Source organism: Girardinichthys multiradiatus, chromosome 6 (genome assembly GCF_021462225.1).
Source record: "Girardinichthys multiradiatus isolate DD_20200921_A chromosome 6, DD_fGirMul_XY1, whole genome shotgun sequence".
NCBI lineage: Eukaryota > Metazoa > Chordata > Actinopteri > Cyprinodontiformes > Goodeidae > Girardinichthys > Girardinichthys multiradiatus.
In genome coordinates, this window is record NC_061799.1 from 2,984,351 (window position 1) to 3,000,483 (window position 16,133).

General features: G+C 44.4%; 1 protein-coding gene across 9 annotated transcripts in view; it reads left to right on the top strand.

Annotated features, from left to right (window-relative positions):
• The window catches only part of LOC124869767, a 93,213-nt gene that overhangs the window by 11,705 nt on the left and 65,375 nt on the right, over positions 1–16,133 (top strand). For 2 of the 9 annotated variants that reach the window (XM_047367874.1, XM_047367873.1), the window contains exon 1: positions 251–714. The exons of 1 other annotated variant lie outside the window; for it this stretch is intronic. In XM_047367874.1, the coding sequence (XP_047223830.1) occupies positions 583–714 (132 nt within the window). In that variant the 5' untranslated portion in view covers positions 251–582. Of the gene's footprint in view, positions 1–189; positions 715–16,133 lie in introns of those variants that run through there. 6 more of the 9 variants (XM_047367868.1, XM_047367869.1, XM_047367867.1 and 3 more) reach the window with 6 other exon arrangements.

Here is a 16,133-nt window from a genome sequence, read left to right on the forward strand (position 1 = left end):
TTAAAATATATATATATATATTTATGCAAAGATTAGTTGAAGTACAATGAAAAAAGTGAAGCGGAAAAATAAAGATAGTTGGAAATAGAACAAAAATCTGTGGAAAATGTAATTTTATGCCAACAAATGCAATTTTTATGTTGCTTGTATTGGCCCAAATAAATAATTGTTATCAATATTATGATTATTATTAGTATTAATAATAATATTGTGTAAACAAAGTTGCATTTCTGTATTTATTATTGATTTTGGTAAATCCTACAGCCCCACATTTACAACATATGTTCTTATCATGATCATAATGCATCGAGCGAGGGCATAAATTTAGTGTTGTATTCCTCCATTCTATTTGTTGAAAAATGTTTATTGGAGGACGGGAATGCGGGATGCAGTGCCTTAGTGAGAGAGACAGCAAGTACATAGAGAGATACAATAGGCTGCCAATAGAGATTCATCTCTTCTGCTCTAATTCACCTGCAGTGGAACAGCAAAGGTCGATATAGCCTGTCCTTCTCTCTCTTCGTTCCCTCTCTACCTATCTCCACCTCACACACAAACAAGCGCCGTGGTCGTGAGCTTCACATGCGTCGCTCCTCTCGCCAGCGATCGGTCACCTGGCTGCTCCCTCCGCCGTTGGGAAGAAGAGGAGAGGAATGTGCGCGCCGCGGCCGCCTGGAAATGATTTCGTTTTGGCTGCTTTGCTGGAAGCTGTTGGTAGGTATACACAGAAACCCACGGCATTTACATTAAGGTGGTGAGGCAAATTGTGATACTGGCTTTAGATCTTCCCCCGTGTTCGGCAATAGATGTAGAGACGCTTTGTGGTATTTTGAGATTGACACTCGAGGCTGTGGCTTAGTTTACGTCACCATCAAAGCCAGGTTTTCTTGGCTTCTGATTTGTCATGATTTAACATTTCTACCGATTTTACAAAGCACTTTCATGTAACACGGTTCTCTCATCAGATCTTTGGCCAGCATAACCTAGAATATTCAGATTTATGTATAAGGCATAATGCCTTAATTTATTCCTCATCCATAAAACACTATGATAAAGTTGCTTTGTAATCCTCTACACCAAGGGTCCCCAACTAAAAAAGCAGGAGGTCGACTACCTCCAGAACATTTTAAATCCACAGACAAAAATATTTTCTTTCATTTAACTAACAATAGAATTATTGTGTTTTAACTATTGATCAATTATTCATTTGCCCATGAAATCATCTGCTGAAAAGAAAAGTGCAATCCAATTTAAGTAACACAAACCTGGACTGAAGATATTGTCGGGCGGTTTAAGGAACACTTTGAGGATCTCCTCAATCTGGTCAACATGTCCTGTTTAAAGAAGGTCAAAGCTGAAGAGTCCAGAGAAAGTTCCCCAGCGGAAAGGGCACCAGGTTTAGATAAAATTGGGCCTGAGATGATGAGGGCTTTGGACACATTGGGTTCCCAAAGAAGGAGTTGGAGAGTGTCTCTTGGGAGAAGGATGTCTGGGTTTCCCAAATGGATGTGTTACGCCTGTGACCCTGTCCAGAAATGCAGAAGACAAGATGGATGGATGGATGGAAATAATGAGGTTGGATCCAAACCTGATTCTAATATGGGAGCTTGGGAAAAATGTATGTTGATGTTCCACAGCATTTTCACATGTCTGTGAGATTTTGTAGCTACCATGGCTAACATGTTCTAACAGCGAGCTAGGGAGAGGTCAGAGCAAAAACAAATTTTTCATCTGCTTTGATAATGAAGAGGGCGAGACACATCGATCCCTGCTTTGAATTGAGTCTGCATTGGTCACCTCAAAGAGAGTTCATTCTGATTGCACAATGCACATAAAAAATAAAAAAATACAAACATGGTCTATATTGGAAAAATATGGTTTTATTTAATGCTGATTTCCATTTTTACATAACTCCATTCTGCACATAAATGATTGTGATATAAACAAGTACTGATTCTGAGACAATGTGAGTGCCCTCTTTTGTTCTGTCATTTCTTCTTTTCCAATCCAAAATGTCAAAAAAACACAAGTGTGCTTTTAAAAATCTATGTCGGTTGGTGAATAGTAGAAGGTACTCCTGGATCAATGCTTCTGTATTCCTTTTGTGTCTCTGCTGTGTTCTCTCAAACCCCCAGTCGGTCATGGCAGATGGCTGCTCACACTGAGCCTGGTTCTGCTGGAGGTTTCTTCCTGTTAAAAGGGAGTTTTTCCTCTCCACTGTCGCTACATGCATACTCAGTATGAGGGATTGCTGCAAAGTCAATGCCAGTGACTGTCGCTACATGCTCATCCAGGAGGAGTGACTTCTACAAATCTCTAACTCGATGCAATCTGCTGGGTTTCCTTAGATAGAAAAACTTTTTATCCAATTTGAATAAATAACTAACTCTGACTGCACTGTTCAATGGTTAGGATTAATTGGAATGTATGTACCTGACTTTTGTGAAGTGCCTTCAGAGGACATGTGTTGTGAATTGGCGCTATATAAATAAACTGAATTGAATACAAGTGTTATGTTAACAGCATTAGTGTTCTACATAGGTTATAATCACACAATTACTGAGATTCTTATTAGAATTATATATGGTAGCTGCGCACATGAGCTTGTAGCAGCAATAATACAAAGTAATAACTTCAAGTCAATACTTGGAGAACATACAGTGAATATGCCCTGAGCTCAGATGGAAATGATGTGTTTGATAAAAGTGCTTTGCTGTGGGGTTATCACATATTGTTTGCCAGATCTGGAGATGCATTTTGTAGTTTGTGCAGTGCTGGCTAATTTAAATTAAAATCCCATTTGCTTTCTGCCCCTGGATGCAACCCTACACTGGCTTTTTTTGTACAGGATTCTCTTCTCAAACAGTAAAAATTGAAAAGAGTTCCTACTTTGTACAAAAATTGTTTTCCACAGTATCCAACCCCTTTTGAATGTAGTTTCACAATTCTTTTCTAATTTGTTTTTTAAAAAAAGTTTAGAAAAAGCTAGTTTTGTTTTTATTTATACACTATTTTAAAGGGCTTTGAACAGAAACATTTTACAATGCAGTTAGAGAAAATAAAAATAAAAACTTTTGAAGGAAAAAAAACTTTTGAAGGAAACTCAAAACAGATGTAAATTTGTCTTAAAAATACATTTGTGTTATGATTCTGGCACGTCTGCTCTACCCTGTCTCCCTGGCTGCAATCAGCAGATGAGATGCACCTGGTGGCTGCTGCAGTGCAGTGCAATCTGTGGCATGCCAAGCATCTGTGTCTTCCCTGATATATACTGACTCTGACAAGCAGACGGTGCCAGATTTTTGAAAACCATTGTGTGAGTAGATATCCAGCGTTCCTTCCTGTCTGATTATTGTTCTTGACCTTGCCTTGGCTTTTGGATTTTTACCTCTGCCTGCTCCCTGTCGGACTATTTGGATTCTGGTTGTCGACCTTGTTTCCTGCATCTGGTTTATGCCTCTGCCTGCCCCTTGCCTGACGCCTCTTGTTCCGATTGTTGACCCTGTTTCTGTCCTTGGATTATTGAGCCAGCCTAGCCCTCGGATTATTCAGCCTGGAGTCACTTCTTACCTGTGCTGTGGAGATCACCGCCTGCTGCCCACTGAGGTTTCCCCTCTGGGTTTCAAGTTCCACTCAAGACAAAAGCAGGTTAGTGGCTTTTCTGATCCCTGCAAAATCTGAAGAGACTACAAGTCACTAATCCCTCTTTCTGCCTCAGTGATTCCTGGAAGCTGTGAGGAGTGTTACCTGTGTGACGTTTTCCTGTGGCTGAATAAACCTTTTAAACTTTCAGTACTGTGTCTGGCAGAATCTTGGGTCCGCCTTTTTCTGATTTGTAATAGAAAAATCTGGCCAAAAATGGACCCATCGCCAGCATAACAGTGGTGCACCCACGTTGATGAGACCCTTTCCTGGTTGGGTTCCGGCTTGGAGGAAATAATTTCCACATTACGTTCTGGCAATCTTGTCACCGTCACAAAGAAACCACGCCCAAGTGACACGGACAACAGCAGAGGTAAGGGAGCCACGCCTATCTCCGCCTGAGATGTTCAGGGGAGACCCAGACCAATGTCGAGCTTTCCTAACTCAGTGTGAAATTCATTCTGAGCTTCAGCCGTCATCCTTTCCCACTGAACGTTCCAAGGTGGCTTTTGTTATATCTCTGCTGGCAGGAAAGGCAAAACAGTGGGGAACTGCTGAATGGCATAACAGGTCTGCATCTTGTAATCTCTATGAAACTTTTTCCAAGGAACTCATTCGAGTTTTTGACCCTGTTATTCCAAGTCGTGAGGCCGCAAGAGGATTACTGTCCCTCAAACAGGGTGATCAGCCTGTCTCGTCCTATATAATTGACTTTCATTTGTTGGCTGCAGAGAGCCGTTTGAATGAGGCAGCACAGATGGTTGCATTCATGAAAGGATTAAACGCAGACATCAAGGATGAGCTAGCGACCCGTGACTACCCTTCTTCCCTGAAACAACTCGAGGATCTGACTGCTTGCATTGATATTCGGCTGGCAGAGAGAAGGAGGGAGAAGCGACATGAGAAGGGTCGCTCATCATTAACTCAGGTTTCTGCACACCGGCATGAGAAAAGGAGTCGGTCACCTCTCACTGAGGAAAATGATAATTGTGAGCCCATGCAATTGGGCAGAACCAAGATTACCCCTGAGGAGAAAGATCGTCGGAGAAGATTCAAGCTCTGTTTTTATTGTGGAGAGAAGGGACATTTAGTACTCAGGTGTCCATTAAAAGGACAGGCTCAGCAGAGGAAGGGAGGTCCCTACTGAGCCGAAGTCAACTAAATGCCTCCTCTGCCACCCCACAGACCGTATGATTGTGCTATTGATTTGCTTCCTGGCACATCGCCCCCTAAAGGCAGAACCTATTCATTGTCTGGTCCAGAGCACAGGGCCATGAAGAATTATGTTGATAAGGCATTAAAGACAGGGCACATTCAACCTTCTTCCTCTCCTGCAGTTGCTGGTTTCTTTTTTGTTGGGAAGAAGGATGGTTCGTTGAGACCATGCATTGATTATAGAGGCCTTAATGAGATAACAGTTAAAAATAGATACCCCTTACCACTCATGAACACAGCTTTTGATCAGATCCAGGGAGCCAAGATTTTTTCTAAGCTGGATCTAAGGAATGCATATCATCTGGTTCGAATCAGAGAAGGAGATGAGTGGAAAACGGCTTTCAACATGCCTACGAGCCATTATGAATACAAGGTCATGCCATTTGGACTTACTAACGCTCCTGCAGTTTTTCAGTCATTGGTCAATGACGTTCTAAGAGACATGGTGGGTCGATTCGTATTTGTTTATCTTGATAACATACTGATTTATTCTCAAGATCTGGAGACCCGCAGAAAACATGTCAGAGCTGTTCTCCTGCGTCTTCTCCAAAACCAGTTGTTCGTCAAGGCAGAAAAATGTGAGTTTCACATAACTACGACTTCCTTTTTAAGCTTCATCATTTCTCCAGATAAAGTGCTTGTCGACCCCTCCAAAGTGAAGGCTGTATTGGAATGGTCTGTTCCAACTGATCGCAAGCAGCTTCAAAGATTTCTGGGCTTCGCAAACTTTTATAGGAGGTTTACCAGAAATTACAGCCTGGTTGCTACTCCCCTGAACACTCTTATCTCTTCCAAGGCAACATGTTTGTGGAATAAGGATGCAGAGAAGGCCTTCAATAAGTTGAAGGAACTCTTCACGTCAACTCCTGTGTTACAGTCTCCTGACCCAGAGAAACAGTTTATCGTGGAGGTGGATGCCTCAAGCACTGGGGTCGGAGCCATATTAAGCCAAAGAGGTGAGGATGATCGTGTTCACCCATGTGCCTTCTTTTCAAGGACTCTGTCACAGGCTGAGCGGAATTACGACGTGGGAAACAGAGAGTTATTGGCTGTCAAGTTGGCATTGACAGAGTGGAGACATTGGCTGGAGGGGACTAAGAAGCCGTTTATGGTGTGGACTGACCATAAGAACTTGGAGTACCTGAAATCATCAAAACGGCTAAACCCCAGGCAGCCAAGGTGGGCTCTGTTTTTTGGTCGTTTTAATTTCTCCCTGTCTTACAGGCCAGGGAGTAAAAATGGCAAACCTGACGCCCTATCCCGGATTCAAGAGCCTGCAGAATCTCAGTCTGAGGGTGAAGAGGAGTTTATCCTTCTTGAACCCGTCAGGTTGTCTGTGTCCCGAGTGGAGGTGGAAAGGGAGGTCCAGGAGGCCATTAGGCATCTGCCTATCCCACCATCATGTCCACCTGACCGCTGTTTTGTTCCTGAACGCCTTGTGCCAAAGGTACTGGAGTCTTGTCATTGCGCTCGTTTCGTTTGTCATCCTGGAATAAGCAGAACCATTCAGACAGTTCAAACTCAGTTTTGGTGGCCATCGCTGGTTAAGGATGTCAAAGACTTTGTTTCTGAATGCACTCAATGTTGTCAAGCCAAGCCTTCTCGTTGCCCCCCTGCGGGGTTGTTGCACCCATTGCCCATTCCCCCTCGCCCATGGTCGCACATTGCGACGGACTTTGTGACAGGTTTACCGGTTTCAAATGGTCACTCTGTACTACTAACCATAATTGACAGATTTTCAAAGATGGTTCACCTGGTGCCCCTGGAGAAGCTTCCATCTGCTAAGGAGATGGGTGAGATATTGACCAAAGAAGTTTTTAGGCTCTATGGAATTCCTAATGACATTGTTTCCGATAGAGGACCCCAGTTTGTGTCACGTATTTGGAAGGTGTTTTGTTCTTTGTTGGGAATTTCTGTTTGTCTCTCTTCAGGGTTTCATCCTCAGTCTGATGGCCAAACCGAGAGAGCCAACCAAGAAGTAGAAACCAAACTTCATATTTTATATGAGTCAGATCCAACCAAGTGGTCACAAAATGTGCCCTGGGTTGAATACGCCATGAACTCTATGCAATCAAGTGCCACTGGTTTGTCCCCTTTTCATGTTGTGTTTGGTTTCCAGCCACCCATGTTTTCGGTTCAGGAGAGAGAGGTTAATGTTCCGTCCGCCCAATCGGCTGCCCTAAGATGCCAAAGAATATGGAGAACGGCTAGGAGGTCGATTATCAGAATGTCACTGGTTCAGTAAAGAACGGCCAACCGGAGACGGACCCCTGCCCTAAGTACCAGGTGGGGCAGAAAGTTTGGCTCTCTGCCAAGGACCTCCCATTAAGGGTAGAATCCCGGAAATTGGCACCCCGATTTGTTGGACCTTTCCCAATCTCCAAGATCATCAACCCTTTCGCTGTACTGCTGAGATTACCCAACTCCATGAGGATTCACCCCACGTTCCACGTTTCTCAGGTCAAGCCCTTCATGGAGCCCCCGACCTGCTCAGCCTGGAGTCGCTTCTTACCTGTGCTGTGGAGATCACCGCCTGCCGCCCACTGAGGTTTCCCCTCTGGGTTTCAAGTTCCACTCAAGACAAAAGCAGGTTAGTGGTTTTTCTGATCCCTGCAAAATCTGAAGAGACTACAAGTCACTAATCCCTCTTTCTGCCTCATTGATTCCTGGAAGCTGTGAGGGGTGTTACCTGTGTGACGTTTTCCTGTGGCTGAATAAACCTTTTAAACTTTCAGTACTGTGTCTGGCTGAATCTTGGGTCCGCCTTTTTCTGATTCGTAATAATTTGTTGTTGTTCTAGATGTTTATATGCAAATAAACAAATAAACAGGGTAATTTTTTTTGGAGGGGATTTTTTATGTCTTTCTTAAAAGTCTTTGAAATTATTATAGGTAAATTATAATAAAAATAATTCATTTATCAGAAATATAAAGGGAATTTTTGACACCTACAGTAAATATATCCAATAAAAATATGACTCTGGAGAATCTATACTTACAAGTATTTCTGCTTAAGACCACCAAATGAATAAGGTACTGGTTATATCCTTAATAAAATCAGGAAAGAAACAGAAAGAAACGGGGGTCTAACTTTAATTCTGTTCAATTCAGTTTATTTATATAGCGCCAATTAACAACACGCGTCGTCTCAAAGCACTTTGTAGTCAATTCAATGGAATCATACAGACTTTAAGTCAGGTACATACATTCCAATTGGTGCTGTCAAATTCGGTTTATTATTCAAATTGGTTAAAAAGTATTTCTATCTAAGCAGACTGCATCGAGTCAATGACTTGCAGCATTTACTTCTCCTGGATGAGCATGTAGCGACAGTGGACAGTCGCTGGCATTGACTTTGCAGCAATTCCTCATACCATTCATGCATGTAGCGACAGTGGAGAGAAAACTCCCTTTTAACAGGAGGAAACTGTTAAAAGGGTACCCACTGCCATGACTGATTGAGGGGGCTTTAAATGAAGACTTTTTATTTATCCAATCAAATCTGCAGAGGATACATGTGTAAGCTTCAGCGAGGAACTGTTAATCGTTGTTCAAATTAACTTCTGGAAATGACATTTTAATCAAATACCTTCCGAAGCATGAAAGAGTAGATTTATAGACTGTATACTATACACCAATGAACTTTAAATAATATTACAGTACCCCATGCGTAAAGAAAAATTGGTGATTCATAGATTATGTGTTACTGCAACCTTATGGAAGTACATTTCTGCCACTGTTGAAAAAAAAACCAACAACTTGTATCTCACAATTATGACATAGCTGTCTCATTATTATAACATAGTAAGTCATAATTGTGAGATACAAGTTTTTTTTCATCAGAGTGGCAGAAATTTGCTTCCATAGGACTTAACGCATCTGATATATTTTCCTACCGGTTTTTGGCCTTGGGTATGGGACCCTTTCATGGCTTCTTCAACCACCTGACAGATAATCAGTCCAGGTACGCAGTTTCACAAACTATACACAGCTCGGTATGGTCTGCGTTTCCCCTTTCTGAGACCCTCAGCAGCCAACAGAAAGTCTGTTTTAAAAGCCAAGTATCTGCAACCACATGTAAGGATTATGATTATTGATTAATTAATGTGTTTGAAAAGTTATAATTAAAAATCATATTTCAGAAAAATTATTTCTTAGTGGCGCAGTTGGTAGCACTGTTGCCTTGCAGCAAGAAGATCCTGGGTTCAATTCCCAGCCAGGGGTCTTTCTGCATGGAGTGTGCATGTTCTCCCCGTGCATGCGTGGGTTTTCACCAGGTACTCCGGCTTCCTCCCACAGTCCAAAGACATGCCTGTTAGGTTAATTGGTCACTCTAAATTGCCCTTAGGTGTATGAATAAGTGTGTGCATGGTTGTTTGTGTGTTGCCCTGCGGCGGACTGGTGATCTGTCCAGGGTGTACCCTGCCTCTCGCCCATAGACTGCTGGAGATAGGCACCAGCTTCCCCGTGACCCACTATGGAATAAGCGGTAGAAAATGACTGACTAATTTCTTAGTCAAAAATAATTACCCACGAATAGAAATCAGAGATGTCCTTTTATGGGAAGAAACTTGTGCCATCAGAAACTGAATTTGAATTGCTCTGACTGAATTTGTATTTGTGTAATTTGAAATTAAATGCATTGGTTTGAAAATGAATTTCACCAAATTGAAACTGAATTGTATGGTTTGAAACTGAATTCAATTGCTTTTGAAATGTATTTTGTTGTATTAGAAATTCAATTTGACTACTTTAACTTTCAGGTTTGTAATTCAATTTCAGTTCCAAAATAAATTTTTCTGTGTCACACATCCACGTCCTTGAGAATAGCCACAGATTAATCAAACACAGATTCATCGATTTATGTTTCACATCAGGTTAAACTTCCTTGGCATGTTGAGTTGGAGCAGTGCAGCTACATGAGCTTGGCGGATGTCAATCATCAAGTCAAATGAGCATCTACAAGAAGCGTCATGTAAACAAATGATGGTCAAACAGTAACACTTATGCTACCTGTAGCTATTAGCTAAACATGCCAGACATTTCATCTGACTGAATTATATCTGTTTAACTTCCACCCATTGGGGAAACCCAGCAGGATTTTGAAAACAATGTGCCGGGAGTCAGCTGTTCTCTCTGGGTTTAGCGCACCTCAACCACCCGGTCAGCTGACAGCTGACGAGACGAGCCGGCTAATGGGGCAGCGGACGAACACATCGGCGCATTGGTGCAATTAAGCGATAGCTTGAAAAACTGATCAGATATTTCAAGTTTACACAACTACATTCTCGTCTAAAAACATTGTAAAAGTTAAGTTTTTTCACAGAATGCGCAATATATCCTATTTTATTCACATCTTTTCTCTCTCCTCCGGCCTTTGCTACTTCCGTTTGAACAATCTACTTCGACCCACAATGAATCATGGGATAGGGTGGGACACGGAGGATACACCGGATCCATCCTTCAAATCTGGGGATAAGAAGGACGCATTTGTTGGAACCTTGGAGATTGGACAGCATGCGTCGCCTCATCCAGGATGTTATCGGTCTACAAATGCGTCCTTCAAAGGATGCAGTCCTGAATCTGGACACAGCAAATATGAATGTCATCCTTGTTACTCGTTACTCGTCGTCTTCCGCTTTATCCGGGACAGGGTCGCGGGGGCAGCAGACTCAGCAGAAATGCCCAGACGTCCCTCTCCCCAGACACCTCCTTCAGCTCCTCCGGAGGGAGCACAAGACGTTCTCAGGCCAGCCGAGATACATAGTTCCTCCAGCATGTCCTGGGTCGTCCCCTGGGCCTCCTCCCGAATGACATCTTTGAATCAGTAAATCTGTGTTTGATTATCTCTGGCTTCAAGAACACGGATGTGTGACAAAAAAAACTGAATTTTGGAACTGAAATTGAATTTCAGACCTGAAAGTGATAGTAATCAAACAAAATTTCAATACAAAGCAAAGCAATTTTCAAAGCAAACAAATTCAGTTTTAAACCATTATATTCAGTTTCAGTTTAGTGAAATTCATTTTCAAACTAATTACACAAATACGGATTCAGTCTGAGCAATTCAAATTCAGTTTCTGATGGCACAAGTTTCTTTCCATATCCTTTAGTGTTGTTATTATGGGCTTAAAGCCCTTAATAATTACAACTTGTTACTTATCATTAATCATTGATCATTATTAACCAAAACCATTAAATGTCACTGTTTATTCAACCGCTTCACTGAAGGTAGGGGAACTTTGACCTTCTTTTGACAGATAAATCCCTCTTGCATGAAATAAACACAAATGCTTTTCTTAAATCTATATTTGAAAATTTGTTGAAGCCATATAGCCCTAATATACTACTATTCGGGTCCAAACACCTTCACCTAACTAACAAGCACTATTCTACTCAAAGGGGATAAAAATGACTACCTAACAATAATAATAATAGAAAATATATGCACATTGAGTGTCTAGGAAGATCAAACCAGCAGTTTTGTGGACAAAATGTGCAATTTGAGTTAACTTGGAAAGAGAAGCCCTCCTGGTGTGCTGATGTCTCGATTTGTGGCGATCAGCTGGTAGATGGTGGGCTGTGCCCTTAGCCACTAGCAGCTGATTGCCCTGAATCTCGAACAAAGGGTCATAAAACTCTGAGGCGGGAACTCAATGGAATCCCAGTAATAAAAGAAAAACTTTAAAAGTCCAACTTCGAACTCCTGGCCGATTTGGGATCAGCCAGATAAAACACGCACCTTGCTGATCGCACCGGTGTTGCGCGATCAAGCAACACTTGCACAGCAAATAAAAACAGCTCAGTCATACTTCGATCACTTGCAATGCATTGCATGAGACAAGTTAATACCTTGGATTAACTACTGGTGATTCTAAATCACCATAACTATGCCTCATCCTGCCCAGACCTGTAAATGCACCTATCCAATTTCGTCTCTCCACCAGTTGAGTATGGGTCAGGTCTGAAGAAAACTGAGTGGGGATCACGCGTTCGTGATCAACTCAAAAAAAAAAAAAAAACAGTAAACTTCTCATCCGTCCAAAACGGGGAAAATATGAGCAAACATTTAGTCGACTGAATCACAAGGGATCTCCTTGGAAAAAAAACCTCTGTGGGTTTCCACCTGTGCCATAGTGTCTGCGGGGTCTTCGATCAGTATATGAATCTTCTGACCTTCTTGTATCAGACAGAATTCTAGTTTTCAATCTCTTCCTGTAATGGCTGCGTGGAGGAAAGGTTCGCCTGCGAGCTTTAATCTCTCTGTTGCGTCGTCCCATGAGACATGCTGGAAATGGCAACGAAAGTTTATTTTCAGCTGGTTTTATAGTCCTGGGTAACGTCAGAGCTGCAACGTCTGTTGAGCTGCTCTTGTGGAACTGCGCAGCCCTGTCGGTCTGTCCTACCAAAATGGATGACCCCAACATCCTCCCTAGGTTCGAAGGGTGTGATTAATCTCAGTCTTTGACGCTACCAGGTCCATCCATCATAGGAGCTGAAAATCAATGATCCATGATCCATGAAGAAGCAGAAAAAAATAAAATAAAAAAATACAGTCCCTATGTTCTTGTTGGCAGGAACGGGAGTTCACAGTTTAGTCTATTCTCAAAGGCTTATGACTGGGCTGGATAAGGTTAGCATGGGCAGGACTAAACTCTGACTAACTCATACCTGTCTATACAGTTCAATGACTCGTACTCGTACTCGTCGTCTTCTGCTTATCCGGGACCGGGTCGCGGGGGCAGCAGAGTCAGCAGAGACGCCCAGACGTCCCTCTCCCCAGACACCTCCTCCAGCTCTTCCGGGTGGAGCCCAAGGCGTTCCCAGGCCAGCTGAGAGACATAGTCCCTCCAGTGTGTCCTGGGCCGTCCCCTGGGCCTCTTCCCGGTGGGACGTGCCTGGAACACCTCCCGAGGAAGGCGTCCAGGAGGCATCCGGTATAGATGCCCAAGCCACCTCAACTGGCTCCTCTCGATGTGGAGGAGCAGCGGCTCTACTCCGAGCCCCTCCTGGATGGCTGAGCTCCTCACCCTATCTCTAAGGGAGTGCCCGGCCACCCTACGGAGGAAGCTCATTTCAGCCGCTTGTATCCGGGATCTCGTTCTTTCGGTCATGACCCAAAGTTCATGGCCATAGGTGAGGGTAGGAACGTAGACGACCGGTAAATTGAGAGCTTTGCTTTTCGGCTCAGCTCTCTCTTCACCATAACGGACCGGCACAGTGCCCCCATTACTGCGGCAGCCGCACCGATCCATCTGTCAATCTCCCGCTCCATTTTTCCCCCACTCGTGAACAAGACCCCGAGTTACTTAAACTCCTCCACTTGAGGCAGGAACTCCCTCCAACCTGAAGAGGACAACCACCCTTTTCCGGTCGAGTACCATGACCTCGGACTTGGAGGAGCAGATTTTCATCCCAGCCGCTTCACCCTCTGCTGCGAACCGCCACAGCACATGTTGTAGGTCTTGGCTAGAGGGGGCCAGCAGGACCACGTCATCTGCAAAAAGAAGAGACGAAATCCACTGGTCCCCAAACCAGACCCCCACCGGCCCTTGGCTGCGTCTAGAAATCCTGTCCATAAAAGTTATGAACAGGTCCAACTTAGTGCCGGCAATGCGGACCAAACTCCTACTCCGCTCGTACAGGGACCGGATGGCCCCTAATAAAGGCCCCGGATTCCATACTCCTGGAGCACCCCCCACAGGGCATCACGAGGGACAGAGTCGAATGCCCTCTCCAGGTCCACAAAACACATGTGAACCGGTTGGGCAAACTCCCATGAACCCTCAAGCACCCTGTACAGGGTATTGAGCTGGTCCAGTGTTCCACGGCTGGGACAAAAACCACACTGTTCCTCCTGAAGCCGAGGTTCGACTATTGGCCGGACTCTCCTCTCCAATACCCTGGCGTAGGCCTTACCAGGGAGGCTGAGGAGTGTGATCCCCCTGTAGTTGGAACACACCCTCCGGTCCCCCCAGTCCAGAGGCACTGTCCCTTGCCACCGTGGAGCTTTTTAACCCTCGGTGACTTCAGCCTGGGTGATGAAAGAGTCCAACCCCGAGTCCCCAGCCTCTGTTTCCACCACGGAATGCGTGATGGCAGGATTGAGGAGATCCTCAAAGTACTCCTTCCACTGCCCAATAATGTCCTCAGTCGAGGTCAGCAGCCTCCCACCCCCACTATAAACAGTGTTGGCGAAGCAATGCTTCCCCCTCCTGAGACGCCGGACGGTTTGCCAGAATCGCTTCGAGGCCTACTGCTAGTCCTTCTCCATGGCCTCACTGAACTCCTCCCAGGCCCGAGTTTTTGCCTCTGCCACAGCCCGGGCCGCAGCACGCTTGGCCTCACGGTACCCGTCAGCCGCCTCAGGAGTCCCACAAGCCAACCACAGCCGATAGGACTCCAGCTTGACAGCATCCCTTACTGCCGGTGTCCACCATCGGGTTCAGGGATTGCCGCCACGACAGGCACCGCAGACCTTACGGCCGCAGCTACGGGCAGCTGCATCGACAACAGATGCGGAGAACATGGTCCACTCGGACTCTATGTCTCCAACATCCCCCGGGATCTGCGATGTAGGTCCTGAACTTGGGCCATGCTGATTTATTGTCTCTTGGGACATTAGAGAAATTCTCCCATATGTGTGAGTTCAATATCACTCAATCAGGTTCCCCTAACAGACGTTTCGGTTAACCAGGTCTGTCTTCCCTGTCACTGGATAGCATCGATCATTTGGTTTTAAGCTAGGTTCATGGAGTTTTTAGCTCTGCTCCTCTCTTTACCCAAGTGTCCAAGTGTCGCAGGTCTGATGATTACAAAATTGTTAATTGACCTCTTGCCTAAGGTGGCCTGTTACAAGTACACTTGTGTTTGTTATTGGCAAATCTAGCAAGGAAGTCACCTAGCACCTGTCACCTACATTGTCAGACTGCCCTTGGGCAGTTGGGGCTACAATGTAGCTTACTGCAGTCAGTGTATGAATGTGTATATGAATGCGTGGATGACTGATTGTAGTGTAAAGCACTTTGGAGTCTCTGGTGACTTGATAAAGTGCTATACAAGTGCAGGCCATTTACCATTTCAAGCAATGAAGTCCAATAACAAAATATTGCTTCGGTTCAGATCAGGGAGCTCATTTTTCCCAATCACATCCCTCCAGGTAGCACCATCTTTGGTCTAATGGCTTAGGTTTGGTTCCGACCCTGTTATTGGGAAAAAATAATGATCCAAATCGTTATGTGTGGTTGGGGTGTGGGATACGACAGGGGTGCTTGAAGTGGTTGAGTCTTTCATGAGCCTCTTGTTAGCACTGAATGGGTCCAGAATGCATCCAGTGATGCGTAAAAGCCAAGCAAAATAACCTAATTTGATGAAGAACATCCTGGCTGAGTTTTTCCGGTTGATAGAGTCTGCTCCTAAGGACTGAGTGTCAGAGTTGTGGGTTTGGTGAAAGGACCAGAATGCAGAACACGGCGAGTAGGTCGCATGGTGAGTAGACTAAGTATTTTAATATGAAGATAACAGACTTACAGGCAGGTAGACAGAGTATAAAGAGGACCCTTTGGACAGCCGGTCTAGAGGTCGGCTGCGGAGCGTATAGGGCCCTCCAGGAACTAGGTCAGGGAGTCGACCTCGGTGGAACTCCGGAGGCTTGAAGTTAGGCTTGGAGTCAGGCTGCATGTCTGAAGATTTGGAGTCAGGCTGCATGTCTGAAGACTTGGAGTCTGAAGGCTGAGAGTCTGAATGCTGAGAGTCTGAAGGCTGAAAGTCTGATGGCTGAGAGTCTGATGGCTGAGAGTCTGATGGTTTAAAGTCTGGGTCGGAGTCGAGTCTTAAGTCAGTCTTAGTGTCAAGCTCCTCCATCACTATTCTTCGATCACTACCCTTGTTTATGCTCAGTTTTGCTACGTTACAGAACTATGTACACATGTAAGTTTTTGGCTCGACTCATGTTTGTACTTGTTGGATTATGTCACGTTTTGGAGACCTTTAATTAAAGAAAAGTCTTCCTCTCATCATGCGGCTGCCAAGCTCTTATCTGCACTTTGGTCCGATCCAAACCAAGAACTTGATATTAGGAACCAGCCATAAACAGGACCAAGCAGACAGAGCTAAAGAACTTAAGATGTGGATAAAGCAGCAAGAGGAGACGCTACAAGCTATGTATGGAGAGGGTGTTGAGATTTTACCTTCGCCTTTGTTGCTGGAGGAGATGGAGTGTATCGGTGTATCTGACCGGGCCTCCATGGATATATTACCGGATCGGAATCATACCTC